Genomic DNA, 24808 nt, shown 5'->3' with positions numbered 1-24808 from the left:
TTTCAGGCCATTTTTCAGGCGGTTTTCCGGCACTCCGGTGCCCACAAAGACCAGCTAGCACAGAGAGGGATCTCCGTGCCGCCTATGGCAAATGTGTATAGGGTTCGCCATCACAGGTATAGGGTTTTCTGCCAGAGCAGGGGGATTGGACTAGAAGTTTCAAGTTTCAAGTTTAATTTTATTTATAGACCGCCCAATCCCGGAGGACTCCGGGTGGCGCGTGGCACAACATAACCGCGAACGTCAAAAGTGCACCGACAACACCGCGGCGCTAAAACCGTGATGTCAAAAGCGCGCCGACAACAGCGCGCCGACAACAGCGCACTGACAGAAGCGCGATTTCACTTAAGGTAAGGTTTAGGGTTAGGTTTAGGGTTAGGTTTAGGGTTAGATTTAGGGTTAGGGTTAGGGTTAGGTTTAGGGTTATGTTACAGCGCGCTTCTGTCGGCGCGCTGTTGTCGGCGCGCTATTGTCGCGTGGTTTTGACGGTGCGGTTTTGTCACCGCGCTTTAGTCACACGTGCTTTAGTCTACCGCGGTTTTGTGGTGGAACATGTGTGGCTTACAGAGAGGGGAAAGAAAGAAGATCTCCAAGGTCCCTTCCAACGCTGTTATTCTGTTATAATTATTTTTGTCTTTAAGAAAGAAATGCAAAGCATTTGACGATCAGAATTTCACGATCCCAATTTTTATTTGTGACCGTTCTAGGGTTTAGGGGTTTAGGGGTAGCATATAAGGTTTTATATAAGCACATTAGATAGCAGTGTTTCTCAAATTGTAGTCATTTTAATATGGGTGGACTTCAACTCCCAGAATTCCTCAGCCAGGATAGATGGAGCTCAACTCCCAGAATATCCCCTTTCAGTTTTGGAAAGCTAGCTCAGTGTTTCTCAACCTCTGCATCTTTAAATGGGTGGACTTCAGCTCCCAGAGTTCCCTTCAACCTCCCAGAGTTGCAGAGCATGCTGGCAGGGGAATTCTCGGAGTTGAAGTCCACCTGTTTAAAGATGAAAACGACCGCTGTAATCCATGGTACTCCTCAAGGCTTTCTTTGGCCTGACCTCCCTTCACTTCCACCCCACCCACCCCCAATCTCTCCTCCATTTCCCAGTGTTCTTCTCTCATCCTCCTAGCTCACCATGGAAGTAGACGGGAAGACGGAGACCATCATGAAGAGGACCTCGCTGGTGGCCAATACCTCCAACATGCCTGTGGCTGCTCGGGAAGCCTCAATTTACACGGGTGAGGGGCTGTCTCATGCCATCCCACATTTCACCCCTCCACACCTGAGTGTCAAGCCTGCAGCCATATTTTCTTGTGGATCTTAGGCCTGCCATACTTTCTATTATTCTACTATGCATTTTCTTTGGTGGGAAAATGGGAGGGGGGATTGTGTGGAGTTAGATGCTATGTAGCCATAACAACATTCTTTCTAGAAAGCCAAGGTCATCCTTTGTCTCTGCAACTCTGCACCTGACCAGAACAGGATGGGTAGAAGCTGCCAGCATGGCAGTGGGAGATTGGACCATGGGATGGACTTGTGGGTATGGGGGCAAGATCTTGAACTGGGTGGGGAAACCAGGAAGCTTTCAGATTCGGGTTTCCCCAGATGTGCCAACGTGGCTCTCTTCGTAAATTGGAATTTTGAGCAATACTTTGCCTAGGCTCTGATTTAATTTTGGATGCTATTTCGAATGCTGACACTGAGAATTACAAGCACGGGAAGGGCTTCCAAAGCAATTTTTAAAACTTAAAAATCGCATGAATTAAAAATTGTCCTGTTTTGGGTTTTTTTTTTTGCTAAAAGGTTCTCTTTGGATCAAAGTTGGTGCCCCACAGATGCCTCACTGTTTTGATAAAAATCGCAGCTGTAAGGGCTCCTCTCCTAACTTAAGAAAGTGAAGACTCTTGAAAGGGATTATTTCAAAAAGAACCCTTAATTAAGAAGAATGGAAGCGGTTAGAGGCAAAGCAGCATCTGAATCCCTTTAGGCAATGCAAGTAGAATTAAAGTGATAGTGACCCCTCCTCTTTGTTAGAATGCAGATTCTTCACACAAGTGTGAAGATGTTTCCTTTATCAACTGTCGTGAGAGCCACATAAACATACATTCCCATGGCTACCTTCCGTTAGACATTAAAGTAAAACATCCCACACGGCCATCATAAACATTACCCAAAAGGTGATGGGATCTCAGGACTTTCAGGCGCCAGGAAACCAGTTGTAAAACATCAGTTGTCACGGGCACTGCCAATCAATTGACTCCAAGGCCCCCCTCCTCCCAACTGAGTGGCAGTATCCCGTTTAGGAATCTGACAGCAGCATCCAAATATAGGAAAGGATTACCAAAGCCTCTTTAATTTGTTTTGAAACCTTCCTGTAATCCTTTCCCATCCTTTTTCCTTTCCCAGGAATCACCCTTTCGGAATATTTCCGAGACATGGGATACCATGTTAGCATGATGGCTGATTCCACCTCCCGCTGGGCGGAAGCCCTTCGCGAGATCTCTGGACGTTTGGCTGAAATGCCTGCAGGTTGGATTTTTTCATACATTTCTTTGACTAACCCTAACCAGTGTTTCTCAACCATGCCTTTTTGGAAGACATGTGGACAAAATAACAAAGCTGGAAGGGACCCTGGAGGTCATCTAGTCCAAACCCGTGCTCAAATAGGAGACCCTCTACCATCACAGACCAATGGTTGTCTGTTCTCTTGTTGAAAACCTCCAGTGTTGGAGCACCCACAACTTCTGGAGGGAAGCCATTCCACGGATTAATTGTTCTCATTGTCAGGAAGCATCTCCTTAGTTCCAGGTGGCTTCTCTTCTTGATGACTTTCCATCCATTGCTTCTCGTCCTGCCTTCTTGCACTTTGGAGAATAGTTTGACTCCCTCTTCTTTGCGGCAGCCCCTCAAATACTGGAAAGCTGCTATCATATCACTCCTAATCCTTCTTTTCAATAAGCTAGACCAGGGTTCTCCAACTTGGCAACTTTCATTCCCGATGAAGTCCATAAGCCTTAAAGTTGCCAAGTTTGGAGGCTCCTGGACTAGATAAGCCCAGTTCCTGGCCTTCCCCAGGGGGGATACTGGGACAGTGGTGGGATTCACTACCGGTTCTGTGGTGTGGCTTGATGGGCATGGCAGGGTGGGCATGGCAAGGGAAGGATACTGTAAAATCTCCATTCCCTCCCCACTCCAGGGGAAGGTTAATGTGGAAGCCCCATTCCCTTCTGATCAGCTGAGACTCGGGAGGCAGAGAATAGATGGGGGTGGGGGCCAGTCAGAGGTGGTATGTACCAGTTCTCCGAACTACTCAAAATTTCTGCTACTGGTCAGAACTGGTCAGAACCTGCTGAATACCACCTGTGTACCTGGAGGTTGAACCGCTTTGCCTCTTTCAACCCTAAACGCTTTTCAATTTGCCAATGAACTTGGGGGAGGGAAGGGGGAAATAGAAGGCTGAAAATGTGTGCATGGACCGTGAGAACCTGTGCAACCATCAAGGTCACCGCTGCAGGTGCTTGAGAAAGAGACACACTGTTTCCCATAACAAAAAGATGTCTCATAATTGGACAATGTGAGCACTCAGGGATGGGGAAAAGGGGAAGGCCCTGAAGAGCATTCGGAGACTTCAGCTTGTCCAGAATGCAGCCGCACGAGCGATCATGGGTGCACCCCGGTACACCCACGTTACACCTATCCTCCGCAAGCTGCACTGGCTGCCCATTGGTCTCCGGACTCGCTTCAAGGTGCTAGTCATCACTTATAAAGCCCTTCATGGTATTGGACATGGGTACTTGAGAGACTGCCTGCTGCCAATTACCTCCAAAAGACCCATTAGATCACACAGGGCTGGCCTCCTCCGGGTTCCGTCTACTAGCCAATGTCATCTGGCCACTACCCGGGGGAGGGCCTTCTCTGTGGCGGCTCTGGCCCTCTGGAACGAGCTCCCCATGGATATTCGGACCCTCACCACCCTCCAGGCCTTCCGCAAAGCCCTTAAAACCTGGCTGTTCCGACAGGCCTGGGGTTGACGAGTTCCCGTCCCCGCTCGAACTGTGTGGTTGTTGATTGTTTTTAAATTCTTTTGTAGTTGCTTGTTTGTTGTTTTCCCCCTTCTTTGTATTCCCTCCCTTGATTTGTGAGCCGCCCTGAGTCCCTCTGGGAATAGGGCGGCATATAAATGCAATAAATCCTAAAACCTAATCCTAATCCTTAACTAAGAAAGCATTTGGGCAGGAAAAAACAGAGCTGGTTTTGATTCTTCGGTACCAAAATGGTGTATCCAATAAAGTTTTACTTTCGGAAATTCAAAGTTCCCGAGAGTGTTTCCTTATTTTGCATTCACTAGTCGGACGGTTAACAGAGAGTTGAAGTCCACATATCTTAAAGATGCTGAGGTTGAGAAGCATTGATCTAACTTTCTAAGATGCAGTGGGGGATTCTGGGAGTCGAAGTCTGCCCTCCTTAAAGTTGTCCAGGTTAAGAACCACATTCAGAAGAAACGGATCGTCCTGCGTCTTTGTTCCTTTCTCAACTTTCACAAACTTTTTCCAAGCCGCAGGAGACGGGAACTCTCTTTTCCCTTTGCAGACAGTGGGTACCCGGCCTATCTGGGTGCCCGCTTGGCATCCTTCTACGAACGGGCCGGCCGTGTCAAGTGCCTGGGCAGTCCGGAGCGAGAGGGGAGCGTCAGCATCGTTGGAGCGTAAGTTCCTTTCCTTGTTTCTTGCCTGGAGGGAGGCTGTTTAGAAACCCCCTCGACACCACCCTTTATAAGAAAGATTTATTTTTATTTTTTATATACCCTTTTTATTTACAAACATACAAAACACACACACACAAAACTTAGACGTACACTACATTTACACAATACAGTACGAGCAGGAACTTCCTGTTCTTTCTGATAGCAATTACAAATCGGTACATTTCTCCTTATGAGATTTCCCTTTCTAATATATTTCATTTGCATGTCACCCTTTTTTAACCCTCTTATTTTATTCATCTACTAGTATCTGCTATATTGGCTAATTTAATCTCTCTTGAGTGTGTGTGTGTGTGTGTGTGCATGTATGTATGTATGTATGTATGTATGTATGTATGTATGTATGTTAATTCCCCTTAACTACTATTTTTGGGTTTTATTCACTTTCTTCCTTGTTTCTTTCCTCCATCCTCCTATACCAGTGTTTCTCAACCTTGGCCACTTGAAGATGTCTGGACCTCAACTCCCAGAATTCCCCAGCCAGCATTCGCTGGCTGGGGAATTCTGGGAGTTGAAGTCCGGACATCTTCAAGTGGCCAAGGTTGAGAAACACTGTCCTATCCATTTATTCCATATCTGATAATATTCTGTTTCTTCTTTTCCCTGGATTTCTTTGGTTAATTTGTCCATTTCGGCACAGTCTGTAACCATAAGAAAGATCTCTTGCCCATTAGACATCTTTTAGCAGTGGATCTCTTTATTTTGCAAGTCCATCACAGGCTGGGTGGAAATCTACCAACGTTCTGTCATAAAAAATATGCCGATAAAAAGCAAAGGGAAACCAGAAGCAACAAATCTTTTTTTTTTAAATAAAATTTTTATTTCTCATATATACATTCACAATTATATAATCTCATAACTGTTGTTAATAATATGTATTTATAACAATTTTTCTCCCCTACAATTGACGATATAATTGAGATTGCTTTCTTACCATCCCATACACCCATCTTATTTTACAACAATCCTACTTCTTCTTCCTTCCCCCCTTCCCTCCTTTCTTGTCTCCTTTCTTGTCTCCTTCTCTCCTTCCTTTCCCTCCTTCCTTCCCTCCTTCCATCCCCCTTCCTTCCCTCCTTTCTTCTCTCCTTTCTTCTCTCCTCTCCTTCCTTCCCTCCTTCCTTCCCCCTTCCTTCCCTCCTTCCTTCCCACCTTTCTTCTCTCCTTTCTTCTCTCCTTCTCTCCTTCCTTCCCTCCTTCCTTCTCTCCTTCCTTCCTTCCCTCCTTCCTTCCCCCTTCCTTCCCTCCTTCCTTCTCTCCTTCTCTCCTTCCTTTCCTCCTTCCTTCCCTCCTTCCTTCCCCCTTCCTTCCCTCCTTTCTTCTCTCCTTCTCTCCTTCCCTCCTTCCTGCCCTCCTTCCTTCCCTCCTTTCTTCTCTCCTTCTCTCCTTCTTTTCCTCCTTCCTTCCTTCCCTCCTTTCTTCCCTCCTTTCTTCTCTCCTTCCTTCCCTCCTTCCTTCCCTCCTTTCTTCTCTCCTTCTCTCCTTCCTTCCCTCCTTTCTTCCCCCTTCCTTCCCTCCTTTCTTTTCTCCTTTCTTCTCTCCTTCTCTCCTTCCTTCCCTCCTTCCTTCCCCCTTCCTTCCCTCCTTTCTTCTCTCCTTTCTTCTCTCCTTTCTTCTCCTTCCTTCCCTCCTTCCTTCTCTCCTTCCTTCCTTCCCTCCCTCCTTCCTTCCCTCCTTCCTTCCCCCTTCCTTCCCTCCTTCCTTCCCTCCTTCCTTCTCTCCTTTCTTCTCTCCTTCTCTCCTTCCTTCCCTCCTTCCTTCTCCCTTCCCTCCCTCCTTCCCTCCTTCCTTCCCCCTTCCTTCCCTCCTTCCTTCCCTCCTTCCTTCTCTCCTTCTCTCCTTCCTTCCCTCCTTCCTTCCCCCTTCCTTCCCTCCTTTCTTCTCTCCTTCTCTCCTTCCTTCCTTCCTGCCCCCCTTACTTCCCTCCTTCCTTCCCTCCTTTCTTCTCTTCTTCTCTCCTTCCTTCCCTCCTTCCTTCCCTCCTTTCTTCTCTCCTTCTCTCACAAGCAACAAATCTTACTTTAAGCTCAGAGATTTATTGTTTCATGAGCAAGTTGGAACATGAATAGCCAACATAGCAATGGAATTGCACAAGAAAACCTACATGTTAGATTAAGGTGACCAGATTTTCAGATTGGTAAAGAGGGACACCATTGACCAGGGTGGGGTGTGGGGTGGGGGCTTGATTAAAATTTTTATATTTTGTCAAAAGGTCACACAAGGCGATTATATGACCCCAGGACACTGAAAGCATCATAAATATGAATCTGTTGCCAAACATCAAATTTTTGATCACGTGACCATGAGGATGCTTCAATGGTCGCTAAGTGTGAAAAATGGTCGCTAAGTGTGAAAAATGGTCATCAGTCACTTTTTTCAATGCCGTTGTAACTTTGGTCACTAAATGAACTGTTTGAAAGCTAAAGCTAGCTTGCATTATGCTGGCTTACATTTTCAAGAGAGAGAAGCTAAACTCCTTATTAGAATTGAAATAGAAATGAGTAGAGTAGAGTAGAGTACAATAGTTTATTACCCAAGTGTGATTGGACACACAAGGAATTTGTCTTCGGTGTACATAAATAAAATAAAATACAATACATTTATCAAGAATCATAAGCTACAACACAGTGATAGTCTCTCTCTCTCACACACACACACACAAACACACAAATACATACACACTCCTCCTCTGGATTCAATGGGGTTTAGGAAATCCCCCCCACCTCACAGACTCCCTCTTTCTCTCTTCCCTCCTCTGGATTCAATGGGGTTTAGGAAATCCCCCATCCTCACACACTCCCTCTTTCTTTCTCTCTCCCCTCCTCTGGATTCAATGGGATTTTTAGAAAATCCCCACTCCTGTGCACACACTCCTCTTTCTTTCTCTCTCCCCTCCTCTGGATTCAATGGGGTTTAGGAAATCTCCCACCCTCATACACTCCCTCTTTCTTTGTCTCTTCCCTCCTCTGGATTCAATGGGGTTTAGGAAATCCCCCCACCTCACACACTCCCTCTTTCTTTCTCTCTTCCCTCCTCTGGATTCAATGGGATTTTTAGAGAATCCCCACTCCTGTGTACACACTCCCTCTTTCTTTCTCTCTTCCCTCCTCTGGATTCAATGGGGTTTAGGAAATCCCCCCACCTCACACACTCCCTCTTTCTTTCTCTCTTCCCTCCTCTGGATTCAATGGGATTTTTAGAGAATCCCCACTCCTGTGTACACACTCCCTCTTTCTTTCTCTCTCCCCTCCTCTGGATTCAATGGGATTTTTAGAAAATCCCCACTCCTGTGCACACACTCCTCTTTCTTTCTCTCTTTCCTCCTCTGGATTCAATGGGGTTTAGGAAATCTCCCACCCTCATACACTCCCTCTTTCTTTGTCTCTTCCCTCCTCTGGATTCAATGGGGTTTAGGAAATCCCCCCACCTCACACACTCCCTCTTTCTTTCTCTCTTCCCTCCTCTGGATTCAATGGGATTTTTAGAGAATCCCCACTCCTGTGTACACACTCCCTCTTTCTTTCTCTCTTCCCTCCTCTGGATTCAATGGGGTTTAGGAAATCCCCCCACCTCACACACTCCCTCTTTCTTTCTCTCTTCCCTCCTCTGGATTCAATGGGATTTTTAGAAAATCCCCACTCCTGTGTACACACTCCCTCTTTCTTTCTCTCTTCCCTCCTCTGGATTCAATGGGGTTTAGGAAATCTCCCCCTCCTCCCCCCTTGGCTCGGATCACACCTCAGCTGAGCAGGCGGGGATCTTTTGCTTTTGGAGGCTTCACAGTGGCGGCGGTGCCTCCTCCTCCTCCCCCCCTCGGCTTGGATCACACCTCAGCTGAGCAGGCAGGGATCCTGGGCTTTGGCGGCTTCATTTAATATTTTAAAAATATTAAATTAAAAAAATAAAAGAAAAAAACCCGGCTATGGAGGGCATCCCAAACGGAGCTCCCCCCCCCAACTGGGTTGCGCACACGTGCGGGGATTCAAGGAATCCGGCTGATGTGGCAGGGGCTGCGCTGGCAGGGACGGGCGGAGGGGATGGGACTTGGAGTCCTACGATCTTGGTGAGTGGGGAGTCCCATCCCACCCCGCCCGTCCCCGCCAGCGCAGCCGGGCTGCAATCGGTGGTTGTCCCTGCTACAATCCGCGCCGCCCACCTCATCCGCGGAATCTAATTTAAGAGATCTTAATCATGACAGCGTTGTTGGGATCTGCGGGTGAAATTAGTTTAATTAATGGGGTAAAGTCCTTTCTCCACCCCACCCCCCCAGCTCTGATGCGGGCGTAAGGAAAGTCCTCTCTTTCCCCCTCATCAGAGCTCGGGTGAGCGAAAGAAAGAATTTTACCCCACTGATTAAAGTAATTTCACCCGCAGATCCCAACAACGCTGTCAAGATTAAGATCTCTTGAATTAGATTCTGGCTGATGCGGCGGGCGGCGCGGATTGCAGCAGGGACACCCGCCGATCGCAGCCCAATTGCGCCAGGGGCTGCGCTGGCGGGGATGGGCGGAGGGGATGGGACTTGGAGTCGTACGATCTTGGCGAGTGGGGATTCCTGCGATGGGGTTTGGAGTCCGATGCCCCTGGAGATTGGGGGTTTCGCTGGTTGGAAGAAAGTCCTTCTTCGCATCAAGCGCTTTTCCCTCCCAACCACACCTGGGGGACACAGGGAAGGCGCCCGCTCGCCAGTCCGCCCACCCACCCTTGGGCTCCGGGGGCAGCACTTCCCCAGCACCTTCCTTCGCGCCCTGCGGAGTTTCTCGCACACAGGATGGGCGCGACCTGGGAGACACAGGGAAAACTCCGCAGGGCGTGAAGGAAGCAGCACAGCAGCAGCAGAGCTGGGAAGGTGCTGCCCCCTGAGCCCAAGGGTGAGCGGGCTGGTGCGGGCTGGCGAGCGGGCGCCTTTCTTGCACACAGGGAAGGGGAGGAGGGCGGCGGCGGCTGTTTCACTAACCCCGTGCAGGTTACTAATTCCCGGTTTACTCACCAGTGAAGCAGCAAAACAAAGCAAATGGCCACGAAGGCGAAATGAAGTGGAGACTCCTGCGACTCATGCGGCGTGCTAAGCGGACTCCATCCAATCAGTGAGCTGGTTGGGATGGAAAACTTTAAGCACGCCGCGTTTTCCATCCCAGTCAGCTCACTGATTGGCTGGAGTCCAGGCCAATCAGTGAGCGGCAGGCTGGGCTGGCTTAGATTTTTAGTGTAGAATAGAATAGATGGGGGAACGGAACGAGCGAGCTGGCGGCAGCTGATGATGGGCGGGGGAGCCAGCGAGCGCCAAAATAAAGCGGGGTTTTTTGAGAAGCGGGCGGGACGCGGGAAAAATGATGAAAAATCGTGCCTTTCCCGCCAAATGCGGGACGTCTGGTCACCCTATGTTAGATCCATTGCAATGGGTTCCAATGACAGACAGCAAGTCCTACAAGGGTTGCTATCTGGCAAAGGACCCCATTCTCATCTTTCACTGGCCTACGCATTCCATTGTTTCACTTCCTTCTTCCTTCTTACTGACCGTCACTCTCTGCAAACCCCCGTGTACATTTGAAACTCTCAGCTATTTGTTACTTTCGCTTCCTCATTTCCCACCATCTCATTCTTCCTGCTCTAAGTATATCCATTTCCAGTACAAACGTTGCAGAAAATGCAGCACATTAGAAATATATCTGGTACATTTTGCAATTACGTTGGTTTAAAACTTTGGTTCAGTGAGGCCTGCAAGCTGACTCCTAGGCCTATTTACCTGCAACTTTCCCACGGATATCGCTCTCGCCTTGACTCTTGAATGCTGCCGATGAGAAAGCTTTGTAAACAAACTTCAGCCATTCGCAGGAGGAAGAAATCATCAGATATTTGGGGTTTCTGCCTTTGACCAACTTTCCCCGTCCCTGTTTCTTGTAGGGTGTCCCCTCCTGGTGGGGATTTCTCAGATCCGGTCACCTCCGCGACCCTGGGGATTGTCCAGGTGAGTCAGGCTTTACTGCTTCCACGTTCTTAGGGGCCCCGGGAACATCCAACCCTTTCCTGGACCAACGATCCCACAGCAAACAAATCCACGCCCTCGTCACCTCCCCTCTTGAATAGTGCAATGCGCATTACACGGGGAGCTCTTGGAAAGTATCCGAAAGCTCTACTCGCTTCAAAATGTGGCCACCAACGTTTTTGCACAAGCCTACATTTGCACATGTGTCACCCCTCTTGCGGGAGCTGCACTGGCTACCGGTTTGCTTCCGGGTCTGGTTGTCACCTTCAACGCCCTCCGTGGCTTAAGGTCAGGTTATTTGAAAGACCTTTTTTCCCCAGTGGGCAGGCAGGGGATGTTATGGGTCCCCTCTCTTTAGGGGGCCCTCCTGGTGGGATCTAGAAGAAGGGCCTTCTCTGTGGTGGCTCCCTCCTTCTGGAACATCATCCCTGCGAAGAGAAGACGGGCCCATATCTTGATGCTCTTTTGAAAAGCCCTAAAAACAGGGTTCTGCCAGCAGCCCTGGGAGCCAGGAGGATACAGAGCCCATCAAGTGGCTGGTTTGATGGTTGTCCTCTTCATAAGGCTTTATTGCCCTCTCTGAGTGGTTTACAGAGTCAGCCTCTGGCCCTCCAAAATCTGGGTCCTCATTCTACCCCCCTCGGAAGGACAGAAGGCTGAGTCAACCTGGAGCCAGTCAGGATCGAACTGCTGTCAGTTGGCAGAGTCAGCCTACAATCTTGCACTTTAATCACCTGGGCTCCTATCTAAAGTTTCAAAAATAAATAATAAGATAAAATAAATAAAATAATAATAAATAAAATAATAAATAAAATAATAATAAAATAGTAAAATAAAAGGTAAATTAAAATAAAATAAAAAATAAAATGATAAATAAAATAAATAAAATAATAATAAATAAAATAATAATAAAATAAATATTAAATAAAGTAAATATTAAATAAAGTAAATAAAGTAATACAATAAAATAAAACAAAATTAATATAAAACAAAACAGATAAAATGAAATAATAAATAAAATAAAATAATAAATGAAATAAAATAAATAAAACAATGAATAAAATAATAAATAAAATAACATATTGAATAAAATGAAATAATGAATAAAATAAAACAATGAATAAAATGAAATAATGAATAAAATAAAATAATAAATAAAATAAAATAATAAATAAAATAAAATAAATAAAATAATGAATAAAATAATGAATAAAATAAAATAATGAATAAAATAAAATAATGAATAAAATGAAATAATGAATAAAATAAAATAAAATAATGAATAAAATAAAATAATGAATAAAATAAAATAATGAATAAAATAATGAATCAAAATAATCAAATGAAATCATAAATAGAGAAGAAAATTATCCCGCGTGAGAGACTTCCCTTCCTGCCCCCCCCCTTCCAGGTCTTCTGGGGCCTGGACAAGAAGCTGGCGCAGCGGAAGCACTTCCCCTCCGTCAACTGGCTGATCAGCTACAGCAAGTACACCCGGGCGCTGGACGAGCACTACGAGAGGCTCTACCCGGAGTTCATCTCCCTGAGGACCAAGGCCAAGGAGATCCTGCAGGAGGAGGAGGACCTGGCCGAGATCGTCCAGCTGGTGGGGAAGGTAAGGCGCCTTAGAGGCCTTCTAGTCCACCCCCTACTTAAGCTGGAGAGAAAGAAACACAAAACACTCCTGGGGTCCAGGAACCTCCAAGGAGAAAACCCCATCCCACCAACACTGATGCTGTTCCCTAGTTGGGGCATGAAAGGTCCGCAAGAAAATTGCCAAGCTCTGAGAGCACACAGGACCCATAGCCCTTTTCTTCTTTTTCTTCTTCTTCTTCCTCCTCCTCCTCCTCCTCCCCCTCCTCCTCCTCCTCCTCCTCCCCGCTCCACCCGTCTATCACTGACGACTTTACCTAGTTGGTAATAAAACGTCTGCAAGGAAACCACCAAGCTTAGAGAGCACCAGGAACCCCACAGCCCTTTCCTTCTTCCTCCTCCTCCTCCTTTTCCTCCCCCTCCCCCCTCCCCCTCCCCCCTCCCCCTCCCCCTCCCCCTCCCCCTCCCTGCTCCTCTCTACAAGCCCCCTTCCCCTTCCAGCACTGAGGATGTTCCCTAGTTGGGTCATGAAATGCCTGCAAGAAAACCACCAAGCTCAGAGAGAGCACCAAGGACCCCCCACACTTTAATCCCAAGTTACAAATCTTCTCTTCTAAAGGTGAACTTTCTTGAGGCAGAGCAGGGAGCCCAAATTTATCACCTTCCCTTGTGCCTTACTTTCTTCTGCTGCTTTTTACACACACACCCTTCTCTTCCATTTTGTGTTGTGCAGGCATCTCTTGCTGAAAGCGACAAGATCACCCTGGAGGTAGCCAAGCTGATCAAAGATGACTTTTTGCAGCAGAACGGCTACTCCTCCTACGACAGGTAATGCGGGGCTCCTCCCCACCACCTCCCAGGCCACCCCTCACCCCAGGGCAGGTCTCCCCAAGGACCCCCGTGAAGTCCGCAGGGCCCTCTTTGACTTCCAATGCAGCCCCAGGGCAGCCCTCCTCAGCCAGCCACAAAACATGCAGCTGTGCGCCATTGTTAGCATAGGTAGTCCTCAACTTACGAGCAAATTTCTGTTGCTAAGTCAGAGATTTGTTAACTGAATTACGCCCTGTTTTGCAACCTTTCTCCCCACAGTTGTTAAGTGAATCACCGCAGTTGTTAAGGGAGTAACACGGTTGTTAAGAGAATCCGGCTTCCCCACTGACTTTGCTTGTCGGAAGGTCGCCAAAAGGGGATCACGTGACCCCGGGAGGCTGCGACCGTCATAAATAGGAGCCAGTCGCCAAGTCTCCAAATTTTGATCCCGTGACCCCGGGGATGCTGCAACCGTCATAAGTGTGAAAATGGTCATAATAATCCCCTTTTTTCAGGGTTGTTATAACTTGGAAAGGTCACTAAACGAACTGCCATTGTAAGTTGAGGACTACCTGTATCAGGGGTGGCTTCCTACGCGAACCGGTACCTGTTCACTTGTGCGCGCATTGCTTGCGCATGCACAGTTCACTGAAAATGGTTGTGCGTAACCGCAAAGACCATTAAAAGGTAATAAACAAGATGCCAGCAACGCCAAAGGAGACCAAGGAACCGGTTTAGGGGCGTGGCCAGCCTGGGTTGTTGCCGGTTGTGCGACCCAGGCAACATTATCACTACCGTTTAGGCTGAACCGGGCCGAACCCACCTCTGGCCTGTGTGTATTTAGGAAACAAATGCATATGGCTGCTCTGTTCCCATTCGGGGTCCCCGGGAAACCACTGACCAAACCTCCTATTTAGGGCCCTTCAGTAAAGCAAGAGGGTGTGGCCAGCCACCTCCAGAGTAATGATGTTCCACAGAGAAGGGGCCATCACTGAGAAGGCCCTTTTTGGTGGTCTCACCAGAAGGACATCCCCGATCAAAGGGGACCCGTAATGTAACCTGACTTCATGTCCTGGGGGGGGGGGGGTAGGTGTAATAGGGGAGAGGCCCTCCTTCAAATAACCTGGCCCAAAGCCAGATAGGGCTTTAAAGGTGATAACCAGGTGATTTAAAGGTGATTTAACCGGCCGATTTTTGGGAAGAAACCTCTTGATCCTAGAAAGAAGGGTTTGGGTCCATAGTCCGTTCCTGAAAGGCCTCTGGAAATGGAATGAAAGAACATCCCAGAACATATTTAATTTCTGTCTTTGTCATGTTTAGATAATCTTTGACCCATTGGGAGGGTCTGCCCGCTCCCCCTCCCCCTTGGAGTTTTTCTCAGGCTTCTCTTTTCTGAGGGGAAACAGTACAAGAGAAAAATCTGATCCCCCCCCCGCCCTCCCTGGAGAGCTGGAGGTCCGTGGGGGGGATCTCCCAGGGAGGATCGGGCGGGCTGAGTGAGCCTGGATCTGTTGGCTCTTTGCTGCTTCAGGTTCTGCCCTTTCTACAAGACGGTGGGCATGCTGCAGAACATGATCACTTTTTATGAGCTGGCCCGCCACGCTGTGGAGTCGACCGCCCAGTCTGACCACAAGATCACCTGGGCCATCATCCGGGAGAACCTGGGCGACATCATGTACAAGCTCAGCTCCATGAAGTTCCAGGTGAGAGGAAGGGAGGGCTTCAACCCGGAACTAAGGAAGGAATTAATTACGGGGATATTTGAATAACACCCTAAAAAGACCTTTTTTTAATTTCCAAACCAAGAGGCTCACCGCCAGAAGTGGTAGAGGCTCCATCACTGGAGGCTTTCAGGAAGAGATTAGACAGCCATTGGTGTGGAACGGTAGGGGGTCAGCAGGATGGACTAGAAGACCTCCAAGGAGAGAGAGAGAGAGAGAGAGAGAGAGAGAGAGAGAGGGAGGGAGGGAGGGAGGGAGGGAGGGAGAGAGAGGGAGAGAGGGAGAGAGATACTTATATGCCGCTTCATAGGGCTTTCAGCCCTCTCTAAGCGGTTTACAGAGTCAGCATATCGCCCCCAGCAACAATCTGGGTCCTCATTTCACCCACCTCGGAAGGATGGAAGGCTGAGTCAACCTTGAGCCGGTGAGATTTGAACAGCCAAACTGCAGAACTGCAGTCAGCTGAAGTAGCCTGCAGTGCTGCATTTAACCACTGCGCCACCTCGGCTTCTATACTAGCTAGCTAGCTAGCTAGCTAGATAGATAGATGATTATGGATGGATGGATGGATGGATGGATGGATGGATGTACAGACATATAGACGATAGATAGATGGATGATTGATAGATAGATGATAGATAGATAGATAGATAGATAGATAGATAGATAGATAGATAGATAGGTAGGTAGGTAGGTATCAACCTTCTTCCCGGAGTTTTGGCGCTGGAGGTTTTGAAGAAGAGACTGGACAATCATTTCTCTGAAATGGTAAATGGTCTCCTGCTTGAGTGAGGGAGTGGACTAGAGGACCTCCAAGGTCCCTTCCAGTCTTCTGATTCTACGTTCTATGACTTCTAGAACACTAATCTAATGGAGCTAATATAATTAGCTAAGCTAAGTGAACCACAAGATGAGGGGCATATATACTTGATGAGTGCATAGATGGATGGATGGATAGATGGATGGATGGATGAACAGACATATAGACGATAGATAGATAGACAGACAGACAGACAGACAGATATCAACCTTCTTCCCGGAGTTTTGGCGCTGGAGGTTTTGAAGAAGAGACTGGACAATCATTTCTCTGAAATGGTAAATGGTCTCCTGCTTGAGTGAGGGAGTGGACTAGAGGACCTCCAAGGTCCCTTCCAGCCTTCTGATTCCCCTGTTCTATGACTTCTAGAACACTAATCTAATGGAGCTAATATAATTAGCTAAGCTCATTGAACCATAAGATGAGGGGCATATATACTTGATGCGTGCATAGATGGATGGATGGATGGATGGATGGATGGATGGATGGATGGATAGATAGATAGATAGATAGATAGATAGATGAGAGGTGGGAGGAAGTAAAGGGATAGATGATAGATAGAGTCCCTGGAGTTGTGACTGCTCCATCACTGGAGGTTTTCAAAAGAGGCTGGACAACCGTTTGACCGAGATGACCTAGGCTCTAGATCAGTGTTTCTCAACCTTGGCCCCTTGAAGATGTCTGGACTTCAACTCCCAGAATTCCCCAGCCAGCGAATGCTGGCTGGGGAATTCTGGGAGTTGAAATCCAGACATCTTCAAGGGGCCAAGGTTGAGAAACACTGCTCTAGAGAGTCTCCTGCTTGGAGGTTGGACTGGAAGACCCCCCAAGACCCCTTCCAAGTCTGTTCTTCCGTGTTCTGTCCAGGATCCAGGAAAGGATGGTGAGGCCAAGATCAAGGCCAGCTACGCTCAGCTGAACGAGGAGATGCAGAACGCCTTCCGCAACTTGGAGGACTGAACCTGGAGGCTGGGAAGGGGCTGAGCCTGGGGAAGGTTCCCCTCAGAAATCTTCTTTTTCTGCGCTGGATCTTCCAGGTGGCGGCTGACCGGCTCCTTCAACATTGGGGAGTTGGCACATTGTTCGCCAAAGGCAAAGTGTTCTATTTTACTGATGCAGAATTCCACGATTAGCGACACTTGAATAAATTGTTTGACTTGTTTATTGTTCTTTATTTTTGTGTAATAACACGAGAATGCCAGGGGAGGCCCTTCCCTCCCTCCCTCCTTCCCTCCCTCCCTCCCTCCTTCTTTCTTTCCTTCCTTCCTTCCTTCCTTCCTTCCTTCCTCCCTCCCTCCCTCCCTCCCTCCCTCCCTCCCTCCCTCCCTCCCTTCCTTCCTAATGTCAGGGTTCCAAATAGCATCCTCAAAAAATTAACAATCCGAGGCTAGAAATTCATCAAAGTTTATTTATGAGAAGAACCATGTTGGCACATCCACGGAAACCTAAATCTGACAGCTTCCAGGTTTTCCCCACCCAGTTGAAAGTTCAGGACCCTGTCCCAGCACCCACATGTCCATCACGTGACCCAATCAGTCACTGTCCCACAGGAAGATTCTTCCCAGCAAGTCCTCTCCAAATGCCAAGGGAAAATTTGATTTGATTGATTTGATTTTATTATATTTATATGCTGCCCTTTTCCCCCGAAGGGGACTCAGGGCGGCTCACAATTCAAATCAGGGAAGGGGGGTACAGACAGAAAATGAAAAACGAAAAACGAAACATAACAATACAACAGAAAATGAAAAACGAAACATAAAAATACAATGACCTTGACTTCTGAGAAAGAATGTTATTATGACTACACAGATCTCATGCCCCATACAATCCCCCCTCCCAGTTTCCCACAGTAGAATATGTGGCAGGCTTGAGGCTCACAGTAAAGTATGGCTTCCAAGCCTGACATCTTCCTTCCTTCCTTAATTTCTCCCTCCTCCCTCCCTTCCTTCTTTCCTCTCCTTCCTTAATTCCTCCCTCCTTCCTCTCTTCTTTCCTTCCTCCCTTCCTTTCTTTCTTCTCCTTCCTTCTTCTCCTTAATTCCTCCCTCCCTTCCTTCCTCTCCTTCCTTAATTCCACCCTCCTTCCTCTCTTCTTTCCTTCCCCCCTCCCTTTCTTTCTTCTCCTTCCTTCTTTTCTTTCCTTAATTCCTCCCTCCCTCCCTTCCTTATGCCCCTTCCTTAATTCCTCCTCCCTTTCTCCCTCCTTTCCTTTCCTCCTTCCCTCCCTTCCTTCCTCTCCTTCCTTCATTCCTCCCTCCTTTCCTTTCCTCCCTTCTCAGTGCTTACTTGCATACCCCATGTGTTATTTAATTTCCATCCGGGAGGGACATGGCCCTGCGGATAACATGTAAAAACAGCCCCAGCTGATCTCCAGCTGCTGAGGAAGCCATTCCAGCAGGATTCCAAGTTGGGTTAAAATAACAATGATGAGTGTTTTTGCCATGAATCCTGTGCTGGTTTGTCCTGGGGGGTGGGGATGGGGAATAGAAAGAAAGAGATCTTCCTTCCTCAGATGAAAGATCCATCAACGTCAGGACTCATCCAAGGCTGCATTGGATTCTCCCTGGGCTGCTCTGGGAGCTGTTTTTATAGAGAGAGAAAAAGAGGGAGATATTTATTCATGAAATTTATATGTGTATGAACTTCATCACTAAATACCGGTAGTCCTCGACTTACAACAGTTCATTTAGGCACCCTTTAGAGTTACAACGGCACTGGAAAAAGTGACTTACGACCATTGCAGCATCCCCACGGTCCCAGGATCAGAATCCAGATGCTTGGCAACTGGCTCATATTCATGAGAGTTTGGATCAGGTGGTTCCCTTTGGCCGCCCTGTGAGGAGCAAAGTCAATGGGGAAGCCAGATCCACTTAACAACTGTCTTACTAGAGCTGAGCAGTGGTTAGAATGCACACGGCGGGCTTACTCACTGCCCACTGCCAGCAGTTCGATCCTGACCAGCTAAAGGTTGACTCAGCCTTCCGTCCTTCCCAGGTCCGTAAAATGAGGACTCAGATTGTTGGGGTAAGAGGCGGACTCTGTAAACCCCTTAGAGAAGGTTGTAAAGCACCGTAAAACGGTATATAAGTCTAAGCACTATTGCTAGTTTCCTTCCTTCCCTTTCCCTCCTCCCTCCCTCCCTCCCTCCCTGTGGTTAAAATACAGAATTGCAAGCAAACTCTTCCCCAGTTAGGAGTTCGATCCTGACCAGCTCAAGGTTGACTCAGCCTTCCGTCCTTCCGAGGTGGGTAAAATGAGGACCCAGATTATTGGCGGCAAGAGGCTGACTCTGTAAACCGCTTAGAGAGGGCTGTAAAGCACTGTGAAGCGGTATATAAGTCTAAGTGCTATTGCTATTTTTCTTCCTTAACTTCCTTCCCTTCCTTTCTTCCCCTCCTTCCTTCCCTTTCCCTTCTTCCTTCCTTCCCTTGCCCTTTTTCTTTCTTACCCTTTCCCTTCTTCCTTTCCTTCCCTTTCCCTTCTTCCTTCCTTCCTTCTTCCTTCCTTTCCTTCCTTCCTTTCTTCCTTCTTTCTTCCTTCCTTTCCTTTCTTTCTTTCCTTCCTTCCTTCCTTCGTTGCTTCCCTTTCCTTCTTAAAGAAAAGCAATTCTATTCTTTTCTTTAATCGAAATAGTCAATTTAGCCATTTTTGCCAACCCCATACAGCTTCTGTAGCCCTTTGGGCACCACTTTGGCTTAGAAGGTTGCAAAAGGGGATCATGTGAGCTTAGGACACAGTGACCGTCATAAGTATGAACCAGTTCCCAAACTTCGGCAAGAAAAAACCAAAAGTGCACATATATCGAAACTAGGGTGAAACTAGGCTTAATAGCAGTGATTGTGAAATGGATCTTGGAATCTTAGTGGACAATCAGCAAAATAGGAGCCAGCCGTGTGCAGCAGCAGCCAAAAAAGCCGATGCAATCCTAAGTTGCATTAACAGAGGGATACAATCAAGTAAAGTACTAATGCCACTCTGTAAAGCCTTAGTAAGGCCACACCTGGAGTCCTGCATCCAGTTTTGGTTCCCAGATTCTAAACAAGATGTTGAGACTCTAGAAAGAGTGCAGAGAAGAGCAACCAGGATGATGGGGGGACTGGAGGCTAAAACCTACGATAGGACGGTTGCAGGAACTGGGCCTGGCTAGTCTAGGGAAGAGAAGGGCCAGGGGAGGCAGGAGAGCATCTTCCAATATTTGAGGGACTGCCACAGAGAGGAGTTAGGGGGTCAAGCTATTCTCCAAAGCCCCAGAAGGTCCAGAGAAAGAAGAATGGATGGAAACTGACCAAGGAGAGATTCAACCTGGAAATAAGGAGGAATTTTCTGATAGGGAGAAGAACCAACCCATGGAACAGAATTTGCCTTCAGAAGTTGTTGGGAGCTTCATCCCTGGAGGCTTTCAGGAAGAGTCTGGACTGCCCTCTGTCAGAAATGGTGTTGGGTCTCCTGCTTGGGCAGAGGGGTGAACTAGATGACCTACAAGGCCCCTTCCAACTCTGTTCATCTATAAACACCTAAGATTTTCTCACGTGACTGCAAAAGGTCGCAACTACAGAAAACGTTCCTCGGTTACCGTTGTAACTTTGAATGGTCACTACAGGAAGTGTTGTAAGTCGAGGATGACATGCATTTCCAGGGCTGGATTTTAGGGCCGTGGGGGGTGGGTGGTGGGTGGGGTGGGGGAGAGGAACGGCAGCCCTCAGCTGAGAGATGGGACCTGCCATCCCAGAACAATGCGATCCGTCATCTCTCTGAGGGATCAGAGGATTTGCTGGCTCCATTGATCCTGGCCACCGTTCCATTTACTGGGCCTCCTGCATCAGCAAAAACGCCGGCAGGAGAGAGTCGATGCTTGGCAACCGGTGGGTACGAGATGCTTCTGCCCCATTGTCAGCCTTGTCACCTGGTAGGCAATGTGCTGCGCCCGGGGCTCTATAAAAGTTGCGTCGCCTCAGCATTTTCGGCCGATGCTGCGTGCTGCTTGCGGCGGCCGCGGTGGGTGACAGGCGCATGGAAGAGGCAGCCAGAGGCATCGGGGGGGAATCGAGCACTCGCCACGGGCTTCTTCCTCGGATCATGGTGGGTCCCTGGACCGACTGCTGAAGGTAAGTCAGAGACAGAGTTCCACAGTTGGAAGGGAACTTGGAGGTCATCTAATCCAACCCCGCTGCTCAAGCTGGAGAGCCTACACCATTTCTGACAGAGGGCAGTCCAGACTCTTCTTGAGAGCCTCCACAACTTCTGAAGGCAACTTCTGTTCCATGGGTTGGTTCTTCTCCCTGTCCTTATTTCCAGTTTGAATCTCTCCTTGGTCAGTTTCCATCCATTCTTCCTTCTCTGGACCTTCAGGGGCTTTGGAGAATAGCTTGACCCCCTTTCTCCTCTCTGGGGCAGCCCCTCAAATATTGGAAGATGCTCTCCTGTCTCCCCTGGCCCTTCTCTTCCCTAGACCAGCCAGGCCCAGTTCCTGCAAACATATGCTTTAACTTCCAGGCCTTTGATCATCTTAGATAGATTAAGATAAACAGGATTGGAAGGGACCTTGTAGGTCATCTAGTCCAACCCCACTTCCAAGCAGGAGACCTTACACCATTTTTGACAGAGGGCAGTCCAGTCTCCTCTTGAAAGCCTCCAGGGATGAAGCTCCCACAACTTCTGAAGGCAAATTCTGTTCCACGGGTTGGTTGTTCTCCCTGTCAGGAAATTTCTCCTTATTTCAAGGTTGAGTCTCTCCTTGGTCAGATTCCATCCATTCTTCCTTCTCTGGCCTTCGGGGGCTTTGGAGAATAGCTGGAGCCCCTAACTCCTCTCTGTGGCAGCCCCTCAAATATTGGAAGATGCTCTCCTGTCTCCCCTGGTCCTTCTCTGCTCTAGACTAGCCAGGCCCAGTTCCTGCAAACGTTCATCAGATGTTTGAGCCTCCAGTCCCCTCATCATCCTGGTTGCTCTTCTCTGCACTCTTTCTAGAGTCTCAATATCAGATTAACGAAGTTGGGAGGGACCTTGTAGGTCATCTGGTCCATCCCCCCACCGAAGCAGGAGACCCTCCACCATTTCTGACATATAGCAGTCCAGTCTCTTCTTGAAAGCCTCCTGGGATGAAGCTCCCACAACTTCCGAAGGCAACTTCTGTTCCATTGGTTGATTGTTCTCACTGTCAGGAAATTCCTTCTTATTTCCAGGTTGAATCTGTCCTTGGTCAGTTTCCATCCATTCTTCCCTCTCTGGCCTTCACGTGTTTTGGAGAATAGCTTGTCCCCCTCCTCCTCTCTGGGGCAGCCCCTCAAATATTGGAAGATTCTCTCCTGTCTCCCCTGGTCCTTCTCTTCCCTAGACTAGCCAGGCCCAGTTCCTGCAACCGTTCATCATCTGTTTGAGCCTCCAGTCCCCTCATCATCCTGGTTGCTCTTCTCTGCGCTCTTTCCAGAGTCTCAACATCTTTTTTATAACGTTGTGACCAAAACTGGGTGCAGGATTCTAGGTGTGGTCTAACTAAGGCTTACTAAGACAGGTAGATTTGTGTTGAAGCCATGAAGCCTTTGCTCACACCAAGGTGTCTTCATGTGGCTTGAAACCGAGTTTGGAGACCCTTGCTCTAAGCTAAAACTGAGCAAGCCACTTTCTGCCTTAGATCAAGTTTTCCCAAATGAAGTTTCCTTCATTATCCCAAACCGCTGATCAGAAAGTCCTCCCTTAAATGTCCAGGTTGTGACTGGGTTTGGATAATTAACCCAACTTTTGTCCAATTTTGGATCATTTATCCAGGTTTGGGAAGCACGGAGTGATACGTGAAGCTGTTTTTTTTTTAAGCACAAAACCCTGAAGTTTCTTAAGGGGGCAAGATGCTCAGAACAGGAACCTTATCCATAGAAGAGAACATTTGTTAAATTGTGGGGTGGAATTTGTGGGGTCCTTGGGGCTCTCTGAGCTCGGGGGTTCTCTTACTTTCAGGCCCCTGATTCTCAACCTTGGTGACTTGAAGATGTGTGGACTTTAAGCTCCCAGAATTCTTTGCTGGCTGGAGAATTCTGGGAGTTGAAGTCCGGACATCTTCAAGTTGCCAAGGTTGAGAAACACTGCATTATAATCTCCTTCTTTCCCTCCCTCCCTCCCTCCTTCCTTTTCCATTCCTCTTCATTCTTCTTTCTTCTTCCCTCTCTTCTTTCCTTATTCTGCCTTCCTTGCTCTCTTCCCATCTCCCCTTCTTTCTCTTTCCTCTTTCCCTTTCTCCTATCTTCAAGTTGCCAAAATTGAGCAACGCTATTTTAAACGATGGGGCTTTCCCACTTTTTAAAGCTGGTCCAGTAAATTCCTCTGCATCCATTAGGTTTTTCACGTTTTATTTGGGTGGCATTTATGGCCTTAGCAGCTGGGCGCATAAAACACTTGAATTAGACTATGAAACGAATCCCTTCTTTTCCTCTGTACCACCGGTTGAACTATCAACGACGGTGCTTGTACGTTATGTTAAAGCTCAGAAATGTCACCCAAGTAAACCAACCTTAACATCTTGTCTGAAAGCAACATTAAAGGTAGTCCTTGACTTACAACAATTTGTTTAATGGCCATTCAAAGTTATAGAAGGCAGTGAAAAAAGTGGCTTTTGATGGTTTTATACCAGTGTTTCTCAACCTTGGCGACTTTAAGTCCTGTGGACCTCAACTCCCAGAATCCCCCAGCCAGCTGGCTGGGGGATTCTGGGAGTTGAAGTCCACAGGACTTAAAGTCGCCAAGGTTGAGAAACACTGTTTTATACACTTACCGCCGGTACAACCGTCACATGATCACAATTCATATACTTGGCAACTGGCAGGTACTTACGACGGTTGAAGCATCCCGGAGTCACATCATTCCCTTTTACGACCTCCGGACCAGCCAAATCCATGTGGGGCAGCCAGATTCCCTTACCAACCGTGTTGCCAAATGTGCAACGGCCGTGACTCACTTAACAACGGTGGGAAAGAAAGGTTGCCAAACAAGGGAAAACACGCTTAACCAATGTTTCACTTAGCAACAGAAATTTGGGGCTGAGTTGTGGTCCTAAGTCGAGAACTACCTGGACTCTGTTTTTAGAATTGAGAGACAGTGTCGTAGCTTGATTTTTCTCTCTCTGGCAGGACGGAGCATCTGTGACTGGGATCCTGCGTTAATTTGGAAAATACAGTTCTCCCAAAGGTGAGGAAAAAATGTGATTATTGTTGTAAGCGTGATGAGCGTGGGACGGTGTGAGAATCACTAACATCCCTGTAGGGCCTGGTGCTTTTCATTAAAAATAAAAATTTGTTCTAGCAAAGGACAAGGGAGGGATTTCTCCCTATGCCCAGTAATCTTTTGGATTGTGGATTGGGTGATATGTAGATTAAAACTATAGTTAATCAGGGGGCTGGTTACGCAGGGTCTAAAGGAGTATTGGTCCACCTTTGTAACTTTACAATAGACTTCAACTCCCAGAATTCCTTAGCTGGCATTCTCCGCAACTCTGGAAGGTTGACGAGAACTCTGGGAGTTGAAGTCTACATTCTACATGGGGCAGCCTTTGAAGAGTATTCGGAGACTTCAGCTCGTCCAGAATGCGGCTGCGCGAGCGATTGTGGGTGCACCTCGGTACACCCACGTTACACCTATCCTCCTCGAGCTGCACCCACGTTACACCTATCCTCCTCGAGCTGCTACCGATCGGTCTCCGGATACGCTTCAAAGTGCTAGTCGTAACTTATAAAGCCCTTCATGGTATTGGACCTGGGTACTTGAGAGACCGCCTGCTGCCAATTACCTCCCACAGACCTGTTAGATCGCACAGGGTCGGCCTACTCCGGGTTCCGTCTACCAGCCAATGCCATCTGGCTACTACCCGGGGGAGGGCCTTCTCTGTTGCAGCTCCGGCCCTTTGGAACGAACTCCCCGCGGAGATTCGGACCCTCACCTCTCTCCAGGCCTTCCAGAAAGCCGTCAAAACCTGGCTGTGCCGGCAGGCCTGGGGTTGATGAGTTCCCCTCCCCTCTCGACTTGTATGGCTGTATGACTCTTGTGTATTTTAATTACATGTATTGTGCTTGTATCCCCTTTCCCCTTTTGAGTTGTTCGCCGCCCTGAGTCCCTCCCGGAGAAGGGCGGCAT

At 47.9% G+C, this 24808-nt stretch overlaps 1 protein-coding gene across 1 annotated transcript in view; it reads left to right on the top strand.

Moving 5' to 3' along the window:
* LOC116520020 (V-type proton ATPase catalytic subunit A-like) overlaps window positions 1–16674 on the top strand; it is a 33261-nt gene extending 16587 nt beyond the window's left edge. Inside the window, exons 7-14 of the mRNA XM_032234155.1 lie at window positions 1133–1241; window positions 2410–2532; window positions 4594–4708; window positions 10670–10733; window positions 12163–12366; window positions 13078–13172; window positions 14686–14857; window positions 16560–16674. Coding sequence (XP_032090046.1) covers window positions 1133–1241; window positions 2410–2532; window positions 4594–4708; window positions 10670–10733; window positions 12163–12366; window positions 13078–13172; window positions 14686–14857; window positions 16560–16652 — 975 coding nt within the window. The 3' untranslated portion in view covers window positions 16653–16674. The remainder of the gene's footprint in view (window positions 1–1132; window positions 1242–2409; window positions 2533–4593; window positions 4709–10669; window positions 10734–12162; window positions 12367–13077; window positions 13173–14685; window positions 14858–16559) is intronic.
* The last annotated feature ends 8134 nt before the right edge of the window (window positions 16675–24808 follow it).

This window comes from Thamnophis elegans, chromosome 17 (genome assembly GCF_009769535.1).
Source record: "Thamnophis elegans isolate rThaEle1 chromosome 17, rThaEle1.pri, whole genome shotgun sequence".
NCBI classification, from domain to species: Eukaryota; Metazoa; Chordata; class Lepidosauria; order Squamata; family Colubridae; genus Thamnophis; species Thamnophis elegans.
Note: the sequence above shows the minus strand (reverse complement) of the source record. Positions and strands in the feature narration are given on the sequence as shown.